This window comes from Hemitrygon akajei, unplaced genomic scaffold (genome assembly GCF_048418815.1).
Source record: "Hemitrygon akajei unplaced genomic scaffold, sHemAka1.3 Scf000061, whole genome shotgun sequence".
Taxonomy (NCBI): domain Eukaryota; kingdom Metazoa; phylum Chordata; class Chondrichthyes; order Myliobatiformes; family Dasyatidae; genus Hemitrygon; species Hemitrygon akajei.
The window spans coordinates 2,098,899-2,124,664 of NW_027331947.1; the positions used below are offsets into that span (position 1 = coordinate 2,098,899).

General features: G+C 44.8%; 2 protein-coding genes across 13 annotated transcripts in view; one reads left to right on the forward strand and one right to left on the reverse strand.

Annotated features, from left to right (window-relative positions):
- The window catches only part of LOC140721795 (uncharacterized), a 287,528-nt gene that overhangs the window by 194,919 nt on the left and 66,843 nt on the right, over positions 1-25,766 (forward strand). For 5 of the 11 annotated variants that reach the window (XM_073036599.1, XM_073036598.1, XM_073036601.1 and 2 more), the window contains 2 exons: positions 11,366-11,538; positions 19,858-22,298. In XM_073036599.1, the coding sequence (XP_072892700.1) occupies positions 19,865-21,364 (1,500 nt within the window). In that variant the 5' untranslated portion in view covers positions 11,366-11,538; positions 19,858-19,864 and the 3' untranslated portion in view covers positions 21,365-22,298. Of the gene's footprint in view, positions 1-5,741; positions 5,877-11,361; positions 11,539-19,405; positions 19,477-19,857; positions 22,299-22,320; positions 24,683-25,766 lie in introns of those variants that run through there. The other 6 variants (XM_073036595.1, XR_012097469.1, XM_073036594.1 and 3 more) reach the window with 6 other exon arrangements.
- The window catches only part of LOC140721794 (uncharacterized), a 141,491-nt gene that overhangs the window by 87,775 nt on the left and 27,950 nt on the right, over positions 1-25,766 (reverse strand). The window lies entirely within an intron of this gene.

Sequence of the window (25,766 nt, forward strand, 5' to 3'; positions counted from 1 at the left end):
CTTATTTACCATTGTAAATTTTACTGATTGAAATGGGACCAATATATTTTTCTTATTAATAAGTCAATGCCGGTATTGAAGAAAGTGTTTATTGCCCTTGTTGTATTTGTTAACTAGTGAGCTCTGTTTGACAGAACTTTTTAAGCCGTGAACTAAATTTTTTCAAAGGTTTTCCCTATTTCGCACCACTTTCTATTTCTTTGCTTGTTGATATTCCAGATATGTGGGTATCAAGAGTCCCGGTGAAGGGTCTTGGCCTGAAATGTTAATTCCCATCCATAGATGCTGCCTGCCATGCTGAGCTCCTCCAGCACTTTGTGTGTAGCTCTCTAGATTTCTAGCATCTGCAGGTCCTCTTGTTTCTCAGATACTTATATATTTATTGAAAGAACAAGACAAAAACAAGCTGGTAGTGGGGTTGTGTGGCTCTGTTGGTAAAATATTAGATAAAATCATTAGAAAGAGGTGGCAAAGGGTTGGAAGGTGTAGAATTAAGGAACAGCAAATGTAAAAAAAAAATCCCTAATGGGAATTGTACAGAAACCTTCAAACAGTAATAAGTATGAGGTCCTGAAATAACAATGGGAGATAGAAAATGCGTGCCAAAGGGCAATGTTACAATAGTCATAGGGGATTGTCATGCAGGTGATTAGGAAAATCAGGATGGTGTTGGTCTGAAGAGGAGGAATTCCTGGAATGCCTACAAGATGCTTTTTAGAGCAGCTCATGGTTGAGCCCACTTGGGGATCAGCTATTCAGGATTGGGAGTTGTAATGAACCGGAACTAATTAGGTAACTGAAGTTCAAAGAACCCTTAGGGGCAAGTGATCTTAATGTGATCAAATTCACCCCGACATTAGAGAAGGAGAAGTTAAAGTCAAATGTGGAATAAAAAGAATTAGAGAGGCATGAGAGAAAAATTTGTCAAAATTGATTTAAAAAGAACACGAGCAGGGATGAAAACAGAGCAGCAATGGCTGGAATTTCTGGAAGCAATTTGAAAGGCACAGGATATACACAGTGACATGCAAAAGTTTAGGCACCCCTGTTCAAAATTTCTGTTACTGTGAATAGCTAAGCGAGTTACAGATGACCTGATTACAAGAGGCATAAAGTTAAAGATGACACATTTCTTTAATATTTTAAGCAAGATTACATTTTATTTCCATCTTTTACAGTTTCAAAATAGCAAAAAAAGATAAGGGCCAGAAGCAGAAGTTTGGGCACCCTGCATGGTCAGTGCTTAGTAACACCCCCTTTGGCAAGTATCACAGCTTGTAAACGCTTTCTGTAGCCAGTCAAGAGTCTTTCAGTTCTTGTTTGAGTAAATTTCTGGGTTCAGACATTAGTAGCAATGTACTAAATGTGGAAATTACAAATCACAATATTATTAGAATCACAGAGCCAAGCAGCACTGAAACTTCCAGCCCTTCCAGTCAATGCTGACCTGTTTTTGTTGTTACTGCCCATTTCCAACTACCTGCACCAGAGCCTCCATACACCTCCCATCCACGTCCTCACCCAAATTCCTCTTTAGTGTCTAAATCAAACCCACATCCTCCACTTCCACTGGCAGCTCATTCCTCACTCCCACCAACCTCTGAGTGAAGAATTCCCCTTCAGATTCCCCGAAAATAATTCACTTTCACACTGAATGTATGTCCAATGTTAGGGTGAGAGGGAGGACGGGAGTGGGTGGTCGAGTGCGGAGAGGGAAACAGAGCGGAGAGTTTATACTTAATATCTTTAAGAAAAACCAATTGTTTGAACTTGCTGCAAACCTGCTATCCGTACCCTGTACATTCTTAACCAAATTACTGATCTAGATGACAAGTAGCAATGCTTGATGTTCAAAGTAAATGTTATTATCAGAGTACATATATGTCACCACATGCAACCCTGAGATTGTTTTTCCTACAGGAACACTTAGCAAATCTTTAGAATAGTAACAGGATCAATGAAAGATCAAGTGGAGCATAGAATTCAACAAACTGTGCAAATGCAAATATCATTAAATATCAATGAATAATGAGAGCAATGGGGTGTAACCCTGGGGAACCTCACTAGGTCGGGGCCTCGAGTCCAATAAACAGCCTCCCACCATCACTCTCTGCTTCCTACCATCAAGACAACTGTGCATTCAGTGAGCCAGCTCTGCCTGGATCCCGTGTGGTCTGACTTTCCACAGCAACTTACCATGCTGAACCTTATCAAAGGCCTCACTGATGCCCATATCGGCCCCGATCCTGGGACAGAGGTGTCACAGATCAGAGGGCATGGATTTAAGCAGAGGATGCAGAGGTTTAGAGGGATCTGAGGAAGAGACTTTTCACTCAGAGGGTAGCTGAAATCTGGAACTCACTGCCCGAGGTGGTGGTGGAGGCAGGTTCCTTCACAACATTTACGAAGTGGATGAGCATTGAAACTGCCGAGATACAGTCGGCTATGAACCGAGTGCTGATAAATGGGACCAGTGTACACAGTGAATGGATGGTCAGAACAGGTATGGCCGGCCAAAGGCCTGTTTCCGTACTGTGTGATCCACCACTCCGGACATGATAAATTAACGATGGTGGCACCGCAAGGCATTGATTTCAAAACTCCACACCCCTCTCCAACCTGAAATAAACCAGACTGAACCCCTTTGTCACCACTGTGAGTATCAGTTTCTGTCAAGGTAGCATAGAGATTGGTCACTTCTGCTAAACAACTGGCAATTGATGAAGTTTCTGTGTCTTCTTCCATTAATGTTGCTGCCTTACAGCAAAACTAACCCTCCCACTGTATCAGATTCAGTGATTAAATCCGGCACCAAACACCGTGTTTTCATCCCTGCACATTGTAACTTGAACCATCTCACTGAGGGTCTGTAGACACAACCCCTGCCCTCTGCACATGTGATCACATCTCCCCTGCTTCTGACATTTCAAATACCCTCAGAATGGTTTTCTGATTCAGTCTGAAGGTTATGGTACATTCAGCTCATCGTCAGACCTGACAAACCGTGTCCTCCCACAGCTGGTTCCACCTGTTGGTGTGTCCTCTTTCCTCCACCTCCAGGGAAGCTGCATCTCCACACAAACTCCTCACTTGAGACGACTGTCTGTACCCATGACACAGGAAATCACATCTCCGTCACTCTATTCCAGCTGCTACCATCTGGGAAGCGGTACCGCAGCATAAAAGCCAGGACCAACATTTTCTGGGACAGCTTCTGCCACCAGGCCATCAGACTGATGAACTGACACTGACTTGAATGTACTCTATATTACATTGTCTGTTTTAATTATTATAAACTATTATAAATTACTATGATTGCACGTTGCACATTTAGTTGGAGACATGACGTAAAGATTTTTTACTCCTCATGAATGTATGAAATAAAGTCAATTCAATTCAATTCCTGATTCCGTGCCTGACCTGCTCGCCTCTGGGTATCCTCCGTCAACAAGCTCCTTCCTCAGTCTCCATCTGTGAGGTTACAAAAACAAAAAAAAAAATTCAGACGATCTACTAGACTGCTCCTGTACCCCTTTACCCCTGAACATGTTCTCCTGTTAAAACTCTCTCCTCAGCCCCTTCCCTATTCCCTTTCCCTTTCAGACTCCCGATATGCCAGCATATCCGAATTCACTGTAAGGACATTTATACCTCACAGGAGGATGTGGAAACCCGTGTACTCTGATGCACTGGTCACTGACACACCCTCCCCCTTCCCAATTTGCACTCGCAGCCCATGACGGTGACAGCTGTCCTAGACTCTGGGACTCTGTAACACACAATCTTGTAACTCATAATCTTGTGAACAGCAATCTTAGACAGTCATTAATATGAAGAGAGAATTGTTGTTTCCTGAAAGGACACGCGAGCTAAGCTGTCTGATCCAGTTCACCAGATAGTCCCTTGTTTACAACTTAATTTGTTTCGGGACCATCCTCCCCGTATCACGGAATGTCCAATCATCCCACTTTCTCCCAACAGAACCCATCCCGCCTACAACCCCACACCCACACTCCACTCATAACCTCTACCCACACACACAGACAGAGCCCATTCTCCCCAAACCCCTTGGAGAACCACAAGGAATTGATCCCACAGCCCTGGCTCGGTCGCAAAGTTAAAACCGGGGCTGAGGAGAGCCTGGAGCCCACAGCCACCCGGCAGAGCTCGGGCCAGGCCCTTTCTCACTGCTACCGGCCGCCGATTTACACAAACCCGACATCAGCCCCTGCGGACCGCCGCTCGGACTATCCCAGTGCTGCGACGCATAGTGTCGGCAGCGCGCCTGCGCATCTCGCTATGGTGTAGATACTGGCCGGGGGTCCCCATAGCGCCACCACTGGCAGGAGCCGGAGGGACAGCGCAGAGAGCTCGGCCAATCGGCTCTTTCAATGGGACACGCTGAACTCCCCAACAACTCCATCTAGCTGGAATGTAATGACCAACAAATATAATTCCTGTCAGCGATTAGCTGTCTGAGTGATTCGATGACTTTTAGAGGAAGGGGTATCTATGGTCCACATTGTCAGGGTGTTAGTTTACCAGGAGACAAAGGCGCTGCCTGAGGATCTCAGTGGGTCGGGCAGCATCTGTGGAGGGAAATGGACCGTTAACATTTCGGGCCGAGACCCTCCCTCTGGACTGAGAGTGGACGGGAAATAGTCAGAGAAAAGAGGTGAGGGGTGGGGATGGGGCAAGAGCTGGAGAGTGAGAGGTGGATCCAGGTGAGGGGGGAGGTGGGAAGGTGGAACTAGTGACAAGGGTGGGAGGTGAGTGTTTGGGGCAACACGGGGCTGCAGAAGATGGGAATTAATGCCACAGAGGATGAACAAAGAGGTTAGAGAGTATTTGTTATAAAGCGTGCAATGAAGATTCTGCAGACTGATCCCTGGAGTGGTGGGGTCATCATATGAAGAAAGATCAAATGTGATAACCCTTTCATTTAGAGAATCGAGGACAGAGAGGTGATCACATTGAAATGCACAACATCATTACCGGCTGAACCAGGGATCCCAGTCTCTGAAACAGGGGGTGGACTGTCCAGGACTGAGATGAAGAGAAATGTATCCACCCAGAGGGTGGTGAATGTCTGTAAATCCCCACCACAGAGTGCGGTGAAGACACAGTGATCGTCCTCACATAAAACAGAGAACAGCAGATGTGTGGAGACCGAGGGGAATCGAGGAAATGAGGATCGGGCAGAAGTATGTGGCTGAGAAGGGAGAGCAGCCGCCATCTTGTTGATGGTTAGAAGGGCTGATTGGCCTCCTGCTGCTGTTTCTCACTTAATGTTTCAGTGTTCCTGTTCAGTGAGGCTGGAGGAATGTGAATAGAAATTAGTGTTTACAGACATAGACTGATTTAAATGAAACCTGCACATTTCCTGTGTGGGTCTGAATTGTGTGTCGGGATGGGGTGGGAATCGAAACTCTAACTCTGAGAGCTCTGTGACCTGGGGCTGGAGGGAACGGGACCGGGGAAGATATGGTTGGAAAAACTAAATACGCATCTAGTTTAAATTTGGAAATAATATAGGGAAATAATAAAATAATTTGGGAAATGCGGCGGTGGGCAGGGCAGTGTGTGAAGGGCGAGGAACAGTCACCGGGTCACGTGGGAGAACCTCACTCGTCACGTGATCCCGTTTTACCGCAGATTGGAAGCATCTATGGGTTTGTTTCCGAGGCCCCGCCCACCGCCTGGTGACGCAATTAGCACATTGCGCATGCTCACATTCCCGGGCTAGGCAGTGTTTTTTCGTTCTTTGTGAAAGCGGGACGGCGGTGAGATCGGGATGGGGAGGGGTTCTCGCCCCCTTGGACGGGGAGCCGGAGACGGATTATTCTCTGCGGGGCAACACCAACAATTTTCCTTCGGTGAGTATTGAAACCGGTCCCGATCGGGGAGTTCTGACGTTGGGTAGTGAGTTAACTTTCCCGAACTCAAACAAGAGAAAATCTGCAGATGCTGGAAATGCGAGCAACGCGCACAAAATGCTGGAGGAACTCAGCAGTCCGGGCAGAATCCAGGAAAAGAGTACAGTCGACATTAGCGGCCGAAACCCTTCGGCAGGACTGGAGAATAAAAGGTGGGGGTGGGGAAGGGAGAGAGAAACACAAGGTGATCGGTGAAACCTGAAGGAGGAGGGGATGAACTTTCCTGAACTGGCGGCCTCGCCTCGCTGCCTTCACAGAATCTGCCGGGGTCGGTCCGGGTTGTGAGACTTTCACACCGAACCGTCTGAGATGAGCCGCCGCTCAGCCCGTTGTTCTGGTCCTATTAGCAGGATGACGTAAAACATGTTTCTATATTGTTACTGACAGAGAATCGTATATTTTGTGTTCAGTGTGTTATCTGAATGTAATTGCCTGTGATGCTGCCACAAGTCAGTGTTTCTCTGTACCTGTACCTTCCCGTACTTGTGCACTTGGCAATAAATTCAACAGCACCTGCGAAAAGTCAGTGAGATTTGATTAGTGATGATCATCTTGGCAGCTCGGTGGGTCGAATGTATGAGACAGTACACTGTTAAATGCAAAACCCTGAACAGTTTTGATGATCAGAGGGATCTTGAAGTCCGAGATCATCGCTCCCTGAACGAGACCGCACAGATTGATCTGCACAGTTTAAGAAGGCAAATGGTGTGGTAGTCTTTATCATTGAGTTCAAAAGTCGGGAAGTTATGTTGCAGCTTTATAAGATTAATTAGGCAACATCTGGAGTGTTTCATACGGTTGTGGTCGCTCTCATTCTCCGAAGGATATCGGGGCTTTGGAGAGGGTGCAGAAGAGGTTTACCAGGATATTGCCTGGAATAGAGGGCCTGAGATATAACGGGAGGTTGGACAATCTTATGTTGTTTTCTCTGGAGCCGTGCCGGCTGGGGTGAGACTGAATAGACGTTTATAAGATTACCAAAGGATTAGAAGCAGTGTTTCAGAAAGGCAGCGTCCATTTTTAAGGAACTCCAGCACCCAGGGCATGCCCTTTTCTCAATGTTACCATCAGAGAGGGAGGTAAAGAAGCTTGAAGGCACACCCTCAGTGATACAGGAACAGTTTCTTCCCCTCTGCCATCTGATAGCCAGATGGACATTGAGCCCTTGAACACGACCTCACTTTTAAAATATATAGTATTTCTGCTTTTTGCACAATTTTTAATTTATTCATAGAATAATAGGAAACCTACAGCACAGTACAGGCCCTTCGGCCCACAAAGTCGTGCTGACATGTCACTACCTTAGAAATTACTATGGTTACCCATAGCCCTCTATTTTTCTAAGTTAGTTTTTCTCCTGTGCCGCCAGGTTCCTAACCAAAAATCTTTGAAAAGACCCTATCATGCCCACCTCCATAAACATTGCCGGCAGCCCATTACACCACTCTCCACCAGTCTCTGACTAAAAAAACTCACCCCTGATATCTCCCCTCTACGTATTCCCCAGCACCTTAAACCTGTGCCCTCTTGTGGTAACCAATTCAGCCCTGGGAAAAAGCCTCTGACTATCCACATGATCAATGCCTCTCATAAACTTGTATACCTCTATCAGGTCACTTCTCATCCTCCGTCACTCCAAGAGAAAAGGCCGAGTTCATTCAACCTATTGTCATAAGGTATGCTCCCCAATCCAGGCAACATCCTTGTAACTCTCCTCTGCACCCTTTCTAAGGTTTCTACATTCTTCCTGTAGTGAGGTGACCAGAATTGAGCACAGTGGAGTGTGACCAGGGTCCTATATAGCTGCAACAAAACCTCTCGGCTCCTAAACTCAATCCCACGATTAATAAAGGTCAATGCACTGTATGTCTTCTTAACCACAGAGTCAACCTGCATAGCAGATTTGAATGTCCAATGGACTCAGATCCCAAGATCTCTCTGATCCTCCACACTGTGAAGAGTCTTACCATTAATGCTATATTCTGCCGTCATGTTTGACCTAATATATTGAACAACTTCAAACTTATCCGGGTTGAACTCCATTTGTGACTTCTCAGCCCAGTTTTGCATCCTTTCGGTGTCCCGCTGTAACCTCTGACATCCCTCCACACTATCCACAACACCTCCAACCTTTGAGTCATCAGCAAATTTACTAACACATCCCTTTACTTCCTCATCCAAGTCATTTATAACAATTACAATGAGCAATGGTCCCAGATATACATATACTGTAATTTTTATTATTTTATTTTGTTTTATTTTTCTTCTATATTATGTATTGCATTGAAATGCTGCTGCAAAGTTAACAAAGTTTACACCACACACCGGTGATAATAAACCTGATTATGAATCTATGTGGACAGATGATATATTTTTCCTGGGGGTTGAAATGTCTAATACACTTAAGGTGAGACGAGATGTAAGCAGCAAGTTTGTCTCTTTCCACGGAGTGGTTGGTAGCTGGACTCTCTGCCTGGGGTGGGAGACCCCACCAGTCACGTGATCCTGTTTGCCCCTCCCATTTATCCACAGATGTAACAATCTCTTCACGCATGCGCACTGTCTCCGGTTGGGTGGTGTTTTCCTTTCTGCTCAGTACTGAAGCGGATCGTCTGCGGGATTGGGAAAGGGTCCTCCCCTCCTGGGTCAGGAAGCCGTGGTCAGATCGGGAAAGGGTCCTCCCCTCCTGGGTCAGGAAGCCAGGGGTCAGATCGGGAAAGAGTCCTCCCCTCCTGGGTCAGGAAGCCAGGGGTCAGATCACAGTCTGCAGGCCAAAGATATCGTTTTCCCATCAGTGAGTATTGAGACCGATCCCGAGTGGGGAGATCCAATGTTAGCCGTGAGCGCCGAACTGAGGGCCAATTACTCATTTATTTTCCAATTATCTGGGCTCTTCAAAAAAATGTGGATTTCACTTAATCTGCATTGAACGATCCAAACCAGGAGCCCAGGCTGTTTATTTCCACAGAGTTGAAATTAGAGACCCACCAACAGGTCACGTGAGGCTGTTTAATGCAGATCTACCCCGCCCTCTGGTTTGTGAATCATGATCATGCGGTGTGTGGTCAGAGTCCCCGGATGTGAGGTTATGCTTCCTTCGTGTTCTGTTGGGAAATCTGATGTTGGCCCCTGAGTCACTTTAACTTCCCTCACTTCCTAAGGCTCCTTGCATTTGTCCTGGAGCTTTATGGCTGTTGTCTTCTCCCGGATTGGGGTGGGTGGGAAAGAACGACCCAGGTCGTGGGGATCTTTGCTTTCACTATCTGCTTTCCTGAGGGTCGGGAAGTCTAGGGTGAGAATGGTTTCTGTGATCTGCCGATCTGGATCCAAAGGTCTCTGCCACTCCTCGCAGTCACGGGTGGAGCAGTTACCGTGCAAAGCGTGAAGTGTCCGAATGGGAAACTTTCTATGGGGTGTTGATAAAAATTTGGTGAGGGTCAAAGCTTAAATATCAAAGTTCTTGTTTGTTCTAACTTTGTCATTTTAAGATCCTTTATGCAGTAGTGTGTACTATTAATTCAGTATCTGTGTATTGCTGGAGAACCATAATTGATCGTCCTTGCTTTCTTCTCTACCTGGTTCCATCTGCTCATTCCGTGCCCATCTTGTTCAATCTCTGTTGAGTCTCTCTCCCACCAACTTCAGTGACATGCATCAACTATCTGGGTCAACCTTGGTCCACCCTGTATCACACCTCTGCAATGATATATATCGGCAATCTTTCTTGTCTTCATTGGGAAGTATTCTTTCATCCTCACTGAGTTATTTCCTGAATCATTTTTTGTCAGCTGGAAAGTTAGAGGGTCATCAGGTACCAGTTCTGTTGTGGATTGGTGTGGGAGTGCTAGTTTTTGAACTGTGACTGGCTGACACACTGCATCATTTTACAATCAGCAAAGAGCACTGGGAGAGTTGCCGCTTGGACTCTAGTCCTGTGTTGGCTTTGACTTTGGTTAGTGCTTCTACAGATGGGGCTGAATGGTCGTCCTTCTGCAATGAAGCAGAAATTTCGAGCAGCTGGACATTGGTTGTGGGGAAATCCCCGATTGCACTACCCAGTGTGAGATGGGAGGACAATGTGTGAGACTCTCAGGGTCGGTGAGTGGCAGATTAAGCTGTGTGATTCTGTGAGGTTGGGTCCTGGGATATCATAGTTTTTGATCCAGGTAAAATGGATGCGAGGATCGAGCTGCTTGTGCTTATGAGGTGTTGAGCAAGTATTTCTGGTCTGGGAGCAGATATTTGTTTTTGGAGTTCCTTTGGAAGCAATGACTGCCAGTCTGAGGAGAGGATGAGTTCCCATTCCATTCTCACAGGGACAGGTTATGAGTAAATGGGCAGTTCCATTTTTACAACAGTAGAAATAGACCCGTGAGTTTGGTGTTCAAACTGTGTTTGGAAATCTCCCCTCACTGTCACCTGTCTGTCACTCGGTGCAAATCAGGCAGAATCTCAAGTTGCAGGAGATCTGCAGTAAAAACTGAAAATGTTTGAAGTCATTCTGATGAAACATTATTAACCTGAATTGTAAAGTTTGTTCCTCTCCCAAAGCTGTTCCTTACTTGCTGAGCATTTCTGATAATACTAGTTTCTTTTTATTACATTTACCTTGGAATGGTTTATATTTCCTGAAATTAACCTGGAAATGGAAATGGCTCATTCTGTGCTAGTAGAACAGTACAGAAACCACAACTTACCCTGTATATTATCCTGGTACCAATTTATCTCTTATTCCTGGAAATGTGTTCAGTACAGTTGCTGCTAACATGGTTTACTAGAATAATCTCAGGAATAATCGATGTTATGTATGAGGAGCATTTGATGGTTCTGGACCTGTGCTTAATGGAGTTCAGAGGGACGGTGGAGGGATGTATGGATAAGTAAACCTACTGAATGCTGAAAAGCCTGGATACAGTGGACATGGAGAGGATGTTTCCATTAGACAGGGAGTCTGTGATCTGACAGCACTGTCTCAGAATAAAGATGCTTCCCTTTAAAACTGAGATGAGAAGAATGTTTTGGCTAAAAGATGTCTGATCTGTGGAATTTGTTGCTGCAGAGATTGGTTGAGACTGCCATTTGGGTATATTTATGACAGAAATTAATATATTCATGATTGGTGAGTAGCTCAGGATTACAGGAGGAAGGCAGGAACATGGTGTTGGAATAAAAGTCAGCCATGGTTAAATGGTGGGGCGGACCAGATGGATCGAATCACATAATTCTGTTCCTGACTGAATGATGGCTCCTTCTTATCCCATATCATTTAGTGATGTGTGAGGGACAATAAAAGATTGTTCACTGAGATTATTATATCTGCCTTCAATGTTTAAATTTCAGTGAGTTTTGTTCTTAGTAACATTAAGCAGAAATGTTTGGTTCTCCTTTTTAATGTTAACATGCTTCATTATCTCTCTGGTTAAAGTTAGACCTGCGGTGAGAGGTTTATTGGAAGAAAAACCCCAACTGGAAGCAAACCACAGCTGAAGACGAGGGAACAGCAACAAGTGAACTGGCCTGAGGACTGAGAACAGCAACTGGAGAGAACAGGTCTGCATCAAGAGACTCAGAGTTCCCAGTGATTCAGTCATGAGAAAGTTTGGTGAGTCTCATTTACTCAAACAGAGGTCCTTTGGACATTACATACCTGTAAAAAGTAAGCTTGGAAATAGTTAGAGGGAGACTGAATGTGCCCAGAATAACCAGTTATGCTTCTGTCAGACACAGTTGCAATCAGTCCCGGTCTGGTAATGTGCTTCTAGCAGCCCAGCCCTTTAAGACCACTCCCATTCTGTCGAAGTCGAATCCGGATTAAGTCACTCAGAGACCGTATAGTACAAACTCTTTATTCCAAGCACCTGGGGCTTACTCAGTTAGTCACTCAGTTGGGAACAGACTGTGACTGTTCCCACCCAATCCACGAATTCCCCTCACACCACAGATATATCTGTCCAGATACTCCCCACACAGGACAGGCTGGAGCCAAAAGTTGTTTACTATGACAGCCCCTAAAGACGTTACAAAATAGTCATAATGACTTGCACACACAGAACAGACTGAAGCTGTCCTATCTCTACACATGAGTGCACAAGGAGAGAAGCATCCTGAAACCCTAGCTAGCTACCCTCAAGAAGAAATATGGTTCAGCACGGCTTAACACATTGGTTGATCATCAGAAGTTTCTTTCAGAAAAACAGGCTGCTATTGTTTAACAAAGTGTTAACCCTTTTACATACTTTATCGTTCCCTCCTTTAGATCATTACATGATCAACAAAGCAGTAACTTTTTACAGAGAAAGCAACCGAGTAGATCTTTGACTTCTCAGTGGGCAAAAACGGCATACATCAGTAATTATAACAATGATATGTACAACCATTTGGACATAATGCAATATCATGCCCCACATATTACCGACAGGTCTTCGAAGATCACCATTTCGACCCTTCGGTGAACCCGTGTACATCCTGCCCTACTCTCTTGATGCTGCCAGTCTCCTTGGCAGTGTGCTTGGAGAGGGATGTAACATTAGTAGACTCATCAGGGATATAGGTGCAGCATTCTGTGTCAATAATAGCACAGGTTCCCCCTTTCTCAGCTGGGATAAAATCTAAAGCTGTACAATTCTGTACGACTGTTTGCCGGATTGCAATCATTTCAGTGGATATTTCTGTTACTTGGGCCTGTGTTTCTGTCAGGGCCCCTGCAGTATTGTTGCCAGCTCCTCAAGTGCTTGTAGCCAAATTGATTATCTCTCGTGAATTCCTGGTTACTCCATAGGAGAGAAAAGCGATCATCCAAAATCACTCAGTCTCAGTTATTCCTCTCGGCTGCTGGGCTCCTGCAGGAATGGCCAAGATGCATGTTTCCCGGCGTAGGAAGTTCCGTTTGGTGGGGGCCTGAGATACCATCCCTCAAAACATTGACAGCCACAGTCATCTCGAGACTGGACCACAGTTCCTCACTCTCTTCCCTGGGTGTTATTTGAAAAAGCCCAGGCTGAGAGTTCCTCACTCTAGTTGAGCAGGATTACTGACTTTTGAATCATACTTTTACCATACTGAGGAATTTTGGCACAAACCCAGCAGGCCCCTGGTTCTACCTGCTTGGCCCAGTTGTGACAGAGAGACAGAAAGGTGTTAACATAGGGGCCCCTGGGTGCTGGGGTGAGCCCTCTTAAAGACATAAACACAAGCACCACTGTTACGCACCCATAACAGTTTAAATGAACCAGCAGCTATAGACCACACCTGGAGTCTGGTTTTGATGTTAAAAGCACTGTCTTTATTAGTATCTACTTATAATATAACAAATTAAGCAAAATAATCAAAAGTTTAAAAGTGTTATGAGTACACATAAGTGTAAATATAACTCCAAAACCACTGAGCTCAGGGAATACCAAGCTGAAAGTCTTGAGATGGTAAAGTATGAAAGTTCAGTTCATCCACGGAATCAATGACGAGAGAGAGATATTTGTAATCCAAGGTGAATGTCGAGAAGGCAATTACGTTGAATTCCACAAATTCCACAGTGGTAAAACAGGATAACAGTCGCCGTAGGTCTTATCCGTCGTTGTTCTAAATCCACATACGAATTATCATCAGAAGTAGCTCATCACAGGAGTACTGTCTTCAGAAGGAACTACCACCCAGGCAAGGATTAACACACAGGTAGATTCTGCAAGGTACTCCCAATCCAGATCCAACACACAACGTATTACTGACAGTGATTTCCACAGAATATCCCTTCTCACAAGTGTTTACCACATAACACACCCGAATCCAGCTAAGGGTTAACAAAAGTGGTAGCCACGAGATACTCCAACAAAATCCCCAGATGGATTATACGAATCATCACCAACAGTGATTGTTCACAGGGGTACCTCTTCAAGTGAATTACCACCCCCAGGCAAGGGTTAGCACAAGTGGTCATCACAGGATACTCCCAAACCAACAGATCCACCCCAATGGATCAAACAAAGTGACAATCACACATTCGGTATACACTGAATCAATAATCAACCCACCCTTGTGGGCATAGGTGACCTTTGGCCACTAGGTCCTTTGTTTCGAACCTTCCATCTTCTTTCTTTCTCTCTGGCTGACTGTGTTTGTGACTGTCCTTGCCTAAATAAAACAAGCTGCGAGCAAGTGTAAACATGCTGCCTAGTCAAATAGTTCTGCCCCCCTCTCTCTCTTAGTAAGAATCAAACAGGAGAGTATTAGTTCCGGGGTTGATCAGGATTTGAAAGTCAGGTCCCAATAATATGTCAAAGCTCGTCACATTCGATTTTGGTCATTGTCAGGCCAATCCATATTATTTGTATTAATAATGTTGGCTAACTTTGTAAGCATTGGAGCAGTAAATCATTATTAATGGGTATTTGTCCCCCCAGTTTAAAGGCTTGGTCTCCTGTGAAAGTGCCGTAGCAGGCCACAAATCATATCCAGGGTCAATATGCCAGACATGGGTTCGGAATCCCATGTTTCCCTATCAGTTCAAACTTTAGACTGACGTTCCTGCCCTTCTCTCCTATCTGGGCCGGCTTGGTTTGCTTACGTTGTTTTTCCTGCTCTCGTTTTTTAGTGCCCATCCACCCATTCACGCTTCGCTTTTAGTGGCTCCCAACCTTTGGCGTTCCTTCTGCAGTACAGACCTCTATCCCTTTCTCACATGCATTATTCCTCCAACTTGCTGATAATATACTGTTCCACTTTAAAGGTATGTCACATCCGGAATATTTTCCAGTTAGCCGAGGATTTCCTTCCACGCCGCTGTGTGGTGTTGGGAAATCATGTACAAGGCAAGTTACAGCAGTAGTTTGCCATTGCCTTCTGCTGGGTGAGTTGTTTTGTTCACCAGCTCTAACCCAGCACAGATGAAAGTGTGCAAGGGAGTCGGCTGGATTCGAACTCGGGACCTCTCGCCTCGAAGTCCAACGCTGAAGCCACTATGCCACCAGTGGCATAGCTGGCAAAGTTCCATTTTACATCTGCCTTTTCCTTCCATTCCCTTTTCAACAATTTCCACTTCTTTCCTCAGTTCTTTTTCCATATCAGATTTACTGCTTGTTCTCATGAGGTAATAACCCAGGCTCCCCCACCCCCCTCCACCCGTGGCCACATTTTGTTCCCCAATTTCTTACTCAGTTCTGCACTCATCATTTGCAAATTTTTTTCCTTGTCTGGAAAACTGTCACACAAAATTGTGTAGGGCTGTCCTGGCACACTCGTATCAATCGACTGCAATTGACCGATTATCTCTAAGTAATTTATCGGGCACAAAGCCTCCTGCTCAATTAACAATCAGATAAATTTACCTGGCAGGCACCTCCTGCTCAATTGATGAATTTACCTGACTTGTCTGCTTCCTGCCCATTTAGTAAAGTTTACCCAGTAACGCCTCCTGGCCACTTAGTAAAATTTTGCCTACCTTATATGAGCCTCCTGACAGATTTTTTTCCCGATCCTGTCAAGGTATGTGATCAGCCTTGGGCAAGGCACCGTACGTCCAAAGGAACTGACAGTGAGTGACAAATGTAAAATACCTATTGGGCACCCTGTCAGTCTCCACAGTCCCCAGAGTGGTTCAGCTGCTTACTCAGCCCATCTGCTTGGTACTCTGTATATTGAGATCCTGTTCATGATGCCAAATGTTAAAGCTGAATCTGAATAAAACTCGAGAGACCAGCTTCTTATTGACACCACAGTTTATTGCACATTCTCCTGCAGGAGTTTGAGCCCCTGTTGTCAAAGGGAAGGCACGTAAGCACTGCCACTATCTGACAAGTCGACTGACTTGGGTTACAGCCGTATATTTATTCATAGTACACCCCATGCTTACAATTGCAAGATGTTATTTGAACTGGTACGCCCACCAAGTGTGTTGGTGCAAATCTTAATTACAAATCTTAATTGCAAATCTTAACAGAGTTTGCTATATCGAGGTTTTAATTATGGATGGATGTACTGTCCAGTCCTTATCAGTTATTCCCTTTGCAAGGCCCTGACTTAATTACACAGATGTTCATTCCTGCCCTTATCAGCAAGTCCTCCTCCCCTTACTCAAATGAGGGTACAATGTATAATGGTATCAACTAACAACGGTACAGTATACAATGTTATCATCTCTCAGTGTGACTCTCTGCAAGCCACAGAGAACTGGTTATGAGCCTGTCCTGGCTAACCACTGAAGACAGTGTTTACTTCGGTTCAAATATTCCTATTCAGTCCCAATTATTCTTCTAGCCAGAGGTTACATATGTTCAAAATGAATTTTTTTATATATCTTCAATTCCTCAAGAGGGTTCAGGGGAAATATTTATGTCCAATATAGAAACTGGTGTTACCTGTATGTATTGTGGCAATGCAAGAGGTGCTGGAGAATTTGCAAGTGGAAAGACTTGGAGTAATATTTGGAAATCTGACTTTTTAAAGCATAATTTAGCAAGCAAACCACATATGGACATGTGCAAAAGCTTTGGTGAGAAAATCCTTCATTACCCGTTACAGGCCTGCTACATAGGTTGTGAGAGAGTGCAGATGAATTTGATCGAACTCGGGAGATCAAAGTACTTATCAACAGTGATTTGCTGGCTGTGAAACTAATTACCTCTCTGTATAAAATTCACTATGCACATGTCACTGGGTAAAAAAAATGCACAGTACATGATTTATGTGCACACTGGTCATTACAAATTAGAGGGGACATTGGTGGGAAGGTGGGGAGACCTCCAGTGTCCCTGATGCCCTCACCAACAAGATGTGCATCCAGCTGCAGCTTGTAACCCAGCACTTTAAGGAGTTGGAACTGGAAGTGTATGAATTGTGGATCATCCAGGAGTTGGAGGGGGAGATAGATATGACATGAAGAGAGGTGAGTTACACCCAAGGTGCAGGACACAGGAAACTGGGAGAGAGTCAGGAAGGGGAATGAGGTTAAATAGCCATTGCAGAGTACTCTTGTGCCCATCAAACACAACAAAATGTAGACCACTTTAGAAACTGGTGGTGAAGGGGATTACCTGACAGAGAAAAGTCAAAGGGGTGATAGGGGATTCATTAGTTAGGGGAACAGAACAAGAGGGGACTGATATCCAAGTGGTAAGGCATGCTAGTGCTAGTGTGGGTGGAGAGGGTGATGTGGTTAAAATAAGTTGCAGGGGAAATGGGAGCCAGAATGACAGAACAGATAGTGGAGAGGGTGAATTGAATTGAATTGACTTTATTCGATACATCCTTCCTACACATGAGGAGTAGAAATCTTTACATTACATCTTCACCAAAATATGCAATGTGTAATTAATAGTAATATATAATAGATAGTTTGTAGATAGGACAGTCAATATAACATTGAAATGCAATTGTATCAGCATGAATTAATCAGTTTGATGGCCTGGTAGAAGATAATGTCCCAGAGCCTGTTGGTACTTTTGCTGTGGTACCGTTTCCTGGATGGTAGCAGCAGGAACAGTTTGTAGTTGTGGTGAATTTGGTACCCGATATCCTTTGAGCCTTTTGACACACTTGTCCCTGTAAATGTCCTGAATAGTGGAAAGTTCACATCTACAGATGCGCTGGGCTGTCTGCACCACTCTCTGCCATTTCCTGCGATTAAGGGAAGCACAGTTCCCATACCAGGCAGTGATGCAGCCAGTCAGGATGCTCTCAATTGTGTCCCTGTAGAATGTCCTCAGGATTTTGGGTCCCCGTCCCCAACTTGTTCAACCATCTGAGGTGAAAGAGGGCCTGCTGTGCTCTTTTCACAACACAGCCGGTATGTACACACAATGTGAGATCCTTGGTGATGTTTATGCTGAGGAATTTAAAGCTGTTCACCTTCTTAAACCCTGATCCATTGATGTCAACAGGGGTTAGCCTGTCTCCATTCCTCCTGTAATCCACAATCAGCTTTGTTTTTGTGACAGTGAGGGAGAGTTTGTTTTCTTGACACCAGTCAGATGTTGTTCAGACCTCAGACAGAGTCAGCAATCAAATGATTGAGCATAGTGTGATGAATGTGCTGAGCTGTGTATATCACAATGCAAGAAGCATCGTAGGAAAGCGAGATGAGCTCAGGACAGGGAATTATGATATTGTAGCTATTATTGGAATTTGGTTGCACCCAACAGTCTGAGGGATTTAGAGGAACAACTTTGTAGAGAGATTGCGGACCATGCCAATAAACAAAGTTTGATTCAGTAAGTGATTTTAACTTTCCATTTATTGACTGGGACTCCCATACTGTAAAAGGACTAGATGGGGTAAAGTTTGTCAAATGTGCCCTTAATCAGGACGTAGAATCTCTGATATAGAAGTGAACAATAAGCTGTTAGGAAATGATCCAGGGCTGGTGACAGAATTTGTGATCATAATGCCATGAGATTCAAAGTAAAGATGGAAAAAGAGAGGTCTGGATTACGGGTTGAGATTCTAAATTGGAGAAAGGTCAATTTTGATGGTATCAGAAACATCTGACAAGTGTGGTTTGGAACAGGCTCATTCCTGGCAACAGAGTTCTTGTAAGTGGGAGGCCCTCAGAAGTGAAATTTTGAGGATGTGGAGATTGTATGTGCCTGTCAAAATAAAAGATGAAAAGTTACAGGTGCAGGGAACCTTGCTTTTCAAGAGATATTGAGGCCCCGGATATTTTGTTCCTCCAAATGCCTCAGACTGTTGGGTGCTACCAAGATCCATTAATGACTACAATATCAGGATTCCACGCCCTGAGCTCATCTGGCTTTTTTTTAAAGTTGTCTGCTGTTGGTTTCTAAAAGATTCCCAATAGTCTTTGCTCTTTTGTTTGCCCTCTCTTTGGCTTTTATGTTGGCTTTGGCTTCTCATTTCAGTCACAGATATGTCCTCCTGCCTTTCCAATGCTTCCACTTCTTTTGGATGTATCGATCACTCAGCTCCCGAGTTGCTCCCAGAAACTCCAGCCATTGCTGCTCCGTTGTCACTCCTACCTTTTCCCATCCAAACAAGTTTGGCCAGCTTCTTTATCACAGAAACATGGAGAAGTTCAGTCCAGAAACAGGATATTTGGCCCATCTAGTCAATGCCAAAAAACATTTAAGCTGTCTAATGCAAATACCTGCACCGGGACCATCACCCTCCATACCCCTACCATCCAGGCTCCCATCCAAACTTCCTTTAAATGGTGAAACTGAGCTCATTTTCACTACTTATATTCATCTCATTCCACACTGTCATGACCGGTGAAGAGCTTTTCCACATGTTCCCATTAAATTTTCACCTTCCCCACTTACCCATGACCTCTGGTTGTCATCCCACCCAACCTCAGTGGAAAAAGCTGCTTGCATTTATCCTATCTATACCCTCATAATGTTGTATACTTCTAAGAAATCCTCAAAGCAGTGTACATTTTCCTTGTTTATGTTTTGAGCCGTTTTTAGGTGTATAAGATGATGAGGGGCATTGATCGTGTGGATAGCCAGTTTTTTTTTCCCCAGGTCTGAAATGGCTAACACGAGAGGACATAGTTTTAAGGTGCTTGGAAGTAGATACCGAGGGGATGTCAGGGGTAAGTATTTTACACAGACAGTGGTGGGTGCGTGGAATACACTGCTGGCTATTTGTGTGAGAGTGTTTCAGTTACTGTGGGGCCAGGCACCCATGCAGCTCAGTGGGAACAGGGAATAATACCAATGGAGAGAGTCAAACTGAGCCAAGTCACAGATTGGAGATGGCAGAAATGCCCCATTCTTAGAGAGACAGGAAGAGCATCAGAGCGTTCAATGCTCATTCCAGATACCAGCACTGTGCCCAGTTAGAAGATGATTTCTCCATCCAAATTGTGTTGAACTTCACTGTAACAGTGTGATGTCAGTTCACACCTTGACAACTCTCGTGATCTGAAATGTTGTCCTGCACCCATTGATGGATTTTTAAAATCTTTTTACAGGTTACAAATGACAAGAAATTTGTCTACGGAAATCTCGAATATAGTTTTGCTGTCTCTGTCCAGATATTTAAGAAATGGAGCAAGGGATTCACTCGATCATCTTTCCTGCTCAGACTGTGGGGAGGGATTCACTCGGTCATCTGTCCTAATGGCTCACAGGCGAGTTCTCACCGGGGAGTGGCCGTTTACCTGTTCGGACTGTGGGAAGGGATTCACTTGCTCATCTAAACTGAAGATCCATCAAAGAATTCACACTGGGGAGAAACTGTTTACCTGCTCAGACTGTGGGAAGGGATTCACTCAGTCATCTGAACTGAAGGTACATCAGAGATTTCACACTGGGGAGAGGCCGTTCACCTGCTCAGTCTGTGAGAAGGGATTCACCACATCATCTCACCTACTGATTCACCTGTCAGTTCACACTGCAGTGAGAGATTTCACCTGCTCAGTCTGTGGGAAGACATTCACTCAGTGTTCTAACCTGCAGAGACACCAGCAAGTTCACACTGGGGAGAAGCTGTTCACCTGCTCAGACTGTGGGAAAGGATTCACTCGATCATTCAACCTACAGAGTCACCAGCGAGTTCACACTGGGGAGTGGCTGTTCACTTGCTCAGACTGTGGGAAGGGATTCACTCAGGCATCTCACTTACGGAGACACCAGTCAGTTCACACTGGGGAGAAGCCATTCACCTGCTCAGTCTGTGGGAAGACATTCACTCAGTCATCCAACCTACAGACACACCAGCGAGTTCACACTGGTGAGAAGCCGTTCACTTGCTCAAACTGTGGAAAGGGATTCACACAGTTAGGTAGCCTACAAACACACCAGTTAGTTCACACTGGGGAGCGGCCGTTCACCTGCTCAGACTGTGGGAAGAGATTCACCACATCATCTCACCTAGTGACTCACCAGTCAGTTCACACTGCAGTGAGGGATTTCATCTGTTCAGTCTGTGGGAAGAGATTCACTCAGTCATCTAACCTACAGAGACACCAGCAAGTTCACAATGGGGAGAAGCTGTTCACCTGTTCAGACTGTGGGAAAGGATTCACTCGATTATTCAACCTACAGAGTCACCAGCGAGTTCACACTGGGGAGAGGCTGTTCACCTGCTTAGACTGTGGGAAGGGATTCACTCAGGCATCTCACCTACGGAGACACCAGTCAGTTCACACTGGGGAAAAGCCATTCACCTGCTCAGTCTGTGGAAAGACATTCACTCAGTCATCCAACCTACAGACTCACCAGCGAGTTCACACTGGGGAGAGGCCATTCACCTGCTCAGACTGTGGAAAGGGATTCACACAGTTAGGTAGCCTACAAGCACACCAGTTAGTTCACACTGGGGAGCGGCCGTTCACCTGCTCAGACTGTGGGAAAGGATTCACCACATCATCTCACCTAGTGACTCACCAGTCAGTTCACACTGCAGAGAGGGATTTCACCCGCTCAGATTGTGAGAAGGGATTCACTCAGTCATCTGATCTGCTGGCACACCAGTGAGTTCCACTGGGGAGAGGCCATCGACCTGCGAATGTGGGAAGGCATTCACACGATCATCTCATCTATTAAAACACCAGCGAGTTCACACCACAGATCATCTGCTCAGGCTTTGGGAAGAGATCCTCTCAACCGTCTCCACCAAGGCTGCATCATTGTGTTCCACTGGGGAGAGGCCGTTCACCTGCTGTAAATATGGGAAGGGATTCACTCAGTAATCTAACCTTGTAACACACGACCGGGTTCACATTGGGGAGAAAGTTTCAATAAGCTGTAGGCTGGATATTTTTCTATCCCCATTGCTGAATGCAATTTCGAGAGTGACTGGGGAATCTAGTACAAGAGGGCATGACGTAAGGTTTGCCCATTCAGAACAGAGATGCGGAGAATTTTTTTTGTCAGAGGGTGGTGAATCTATGGAATTTGTTGCCACGGGCAGCAGTGGAGGCCAAGTCATTGGGTGTGTTTAAGGCAGAGATTGATAGGTATCTGAGTAGTCAGGGCATCAAAGGTTACGGTGAGAAGGTGGGGGAATGGGACTAAAGGGCAGCTTGGATCCACTCATGATGAAATTGTGGAGCAGACTCGATGGGCCGAATGGCCGAATCTGCTCCTTTGTGTTATGGTCTTATGTGATTTTTTTCTCATGTGTGTTATTCCTGTTCCTCCTTCTGTCCAAGGTCGCGTTAATCTCAGTGGGTTTGAGTGTAAGTAGTTTTTTCTAAACTTGTCATTTCAGTTCTTACTTATCTTTGTAAATTTTACTGATTGAAATGGGACTAAGATATTTTCATTAAAAAAAGTCAATGTCGGTATTGATGGAAGTGTTTATTGCCTTTGTTGTATTTGTTAACTATTGAGCTCTGTTCGGCAGTTTTTTAAAGCCTTGAAATAAATTTTGTCAAAGGTTTTCCCAATATTCCACTACTTTCTGTTGTTTTTGCTTGTTGATTTTTCAGATACGTGGTTATCACAAGTCCCGGTGAAGGGTCATGGCCGGAAATGTTGATTCCCATCCATAGATGCTGCCTGACCTGCTGAGCTTCTCCAGCACTTTGTGTGAATTTCTCTCGATTTCTTGCATATGCAGGTCTTCCTGTTTCCCAGATATTTATATGTTTAGTGAAATAACAAGCCGGCCGTGGGGTTGTGTGGCTCTGTTGGTGAAATATTAAATAAAATCATTAGATAACAGGTGGCATAGGGTTGGGCAGTGTGGAATCTGTGGGTAGAATTAAGGAACAGCAAATGTACAAAAAAATCCTTGATGGGAATTGTATAGTGACCCCAAAACAGTATGTGGTGCACAAATTACAATGAGAGATAGAAAATGAGTGCCACAAGGGCAATGTTACAATAGTCATGGGCGATTGTCATGCAGGTGATTAGGAAAATCAGGATGGTGTTGGTCTCAAGAGGAGGAATTCCTAGAATGCCTATAAGATGCATTTTTTTTTTAGAGTAGCTCATGGTTGAGCCCACTTGGAGATCAGCTATTCTGGATTGGGTGTTGTAATGAACCGGAATTAATTAGGTCACTTGAGTTCAAAGAACCCTTCGGGACAAGTGATCTTAATATGATCAAATTCACCCCGACATTAGAGAAGGAGAAAGTAAAGTCAGATATGAATAAAAAGAGAATTATAGAGGCCTGAGAGAAAAATTGGTCAAAATTGATTTGGAAAGAACACGGGCAGGGATGAAAACAGAGCAGCAATGGCTGGAATTTCTGGAAGCAATCTGGAAGTGACGGGATATACACATCACAAAGAGGAAGTAGTATTCTAAAGGTAAGGTGACAAAACCGTAGCTGCTAAGAGAAACCAAAGACAACATAAAGACCAAAGAGGGCACAGAACAAAAATTACTAGGCAGTTAGAGAATTGGGAAGTTTTAAAAATGAACAGAATGCAACCAAAACCATTCAGAAGGAAAAGATGGAATACATAGATGAGCTAGCCGGTAATATTAAAGAGGATACCATTTTTAATTTCAGGTACATATTGTGTAAAAGAGAGACAGAAATGGATATCAAACCACTGGAGAATGATGCTGGAGAGGGAATAATGGGGTGAGGGTGAAAGGTGATGGCTGATGATCTGAATAAGTATTGTACTCACTCTTATCTGTGGAAGGCACTGGCAGGAATATGGAAGTCCCAAATGTCAGTGGTCAGAATGTGTAAAGTTACGTTATTTGGGAGTAAGTAGAAGGAAAGGCAATGGGCTGTGATTTTTTTTACTGGAAGGAGAAATCGATATTCATGCCTTCAGGTTGGAGCTACGCAGGTGGAATATGATGTGTTTCTCTTCAACCCTGAGGCTGTCAAGTGGAGCAACTCCAGCCATTGCTATTCTGCCATCATCCCTGCTAGTGTCCCTTTCCAATCAACTTTGGTAAGCTCTTCTCCAGTGCCTCCATAGTTCCCCTCACTCCACCAATAATAATGCATCTTGTTTTACCTTTCCCCTCTCAAAGTGAAGGGTGAATTCAGTCATGTTATTATCACTGTATCCACATGCTCCCTTTACCAAAAGCTCCCCAATCAAATTTGGTTCATTCCAGAACTAACTTTTCCCTAGTGGGCACAATTGCAAAGGGAAGGTAGGTCACATCCGGAATTTTCAACTTCGCAGGCGATTTCCTCTGACGTATTGGGAAATTGTGTGCTAGGCTAGTTACAGCAATGGCTTGCCATTGTTGTATTTGCCTTCTGCCGGGTGAGATTTTTTTTTAAGAGATCACCAGCTCTTAACCCAGCACAGATGGGTGCCGGCTGGATTCAAACTCAGGACCTCCCGCCACTGATGCCACTACGCCACCAGCCAGCTACACAATTCCAAGATGATCTAAAAGGCATCTCATTGGTATTTTCCAAATTCCCTCTCTTGAGATCAAGCACCAACCTAATTTTCACAATCTACCTTCACCCATCAGACTCATGGACTATTTGTCTCACTCCCATCGGGGGTAGATACGCAGCGTCCTCACCAGGACTACCAGCCTCTGGGACAGCTCCTTTTCCCAAGCAGTAAAGCTGATAAATATCTCTGCCCACTAACCCACCCTTCCACAACACCAAACACCTCTATCATTTCCTGTCTGTCATCTTATATGCAGGCATCCTATGCCGAGCGTCACTTTATGAACATGCAATCAATCCATGCACAGTATATAAGCTGTGGATATATGTTGTTACTGTTGTGTTTCTATGTTGCTTTGGAGCCGGAGTAATAATTATTTCGACCTCATTTACACGTGTCTGCTGGAAATGGAATTAAACAACCCTGAATCTTGAAGAAACATTTCAGCAGGCTGCAGCGTCACATTTCTGTCTCTCAGCGTTATTGCGGCAGAGCGCCACCTGGTGACAATGGAGTCCACAAATCAGGGGGTCCTGTTATTGTGGTAAGTCACCAAGATAAGAATGGGTGTAGGGGCTGGACGCCAACTGCACGTGGATGAAGTGCCAGAGATGCCCCTAACCTCTCTCCTCACCACTAGTCAGGGTCCCAAACTGTCCTTCTATTATGAGGCAACTTTTCAACATCGTGCTTGTTGGGGTCATCTACTGTTTCCAGTTTTGCAGGTGTGGCGTCCTCGACATTAGAGAGACCCGATGTAGTCTCTGCATTCTGCACTCTGTCCCGATGCGATTCTGCAGATTTTGGAGATGCAGAGTGACATACACAAAATGTTGGAGGAAGTCAGGAGGTCTGGTAGCTTCTATAGAGGGGGTAAAGCCAAAGAGAGATTTCCTGCCGAGACCCTTCATCGGGACTGGAAGTGGGGAGAAGCCGGAATAAGATGGTGCGGGGAGTGGAAAGAGTCCAAGCTGGTAGATGATAGGTGAAGCCAGATAATAGTGAAGGTGAGTGGGTGGGCGAGGTGGGAGATGAAATGAGACGCTGTGAGGTGGTAGGTGGAAAATGCAAAGGGCTGAAAAGGAGGAATCTGATAGGAGAGGAGAGCGGACAATGGGGAAGTAAAGGGGAACCAGAGGGAGACGATCCGCAGTGGAGAAGAGAGAAGTGAAGAGACAGAATGGAAGAGACTGGCGTGTGGGTTGATGAAATGAAAACGTTGAGATAGAAGTTAAAGATATCGATGTTCATGCCATTGAGGTGTAAACTACCCGGATGTAATATGAGTTGTTGCTCCTCCAACCTGAGAGTGCACTCATCGTGTTAGTTAAACAATGAAACGGAAGGGAGAGTGGATTAATAGTTTTCCCCGGGATCCCTATTAACTCAATCCTCTCTCACCTTAAACCAGTCCTCTCTGGTTGTTGATTCCACAAAAATGGGGTAAAAGAAAAAAAAACATAGAAAACCTACAGCATAATACAGGCCCTTCGGCCCACAAAGTTGTGCTGAGCATGTCCCTAAATTAGAATTTACGAGGG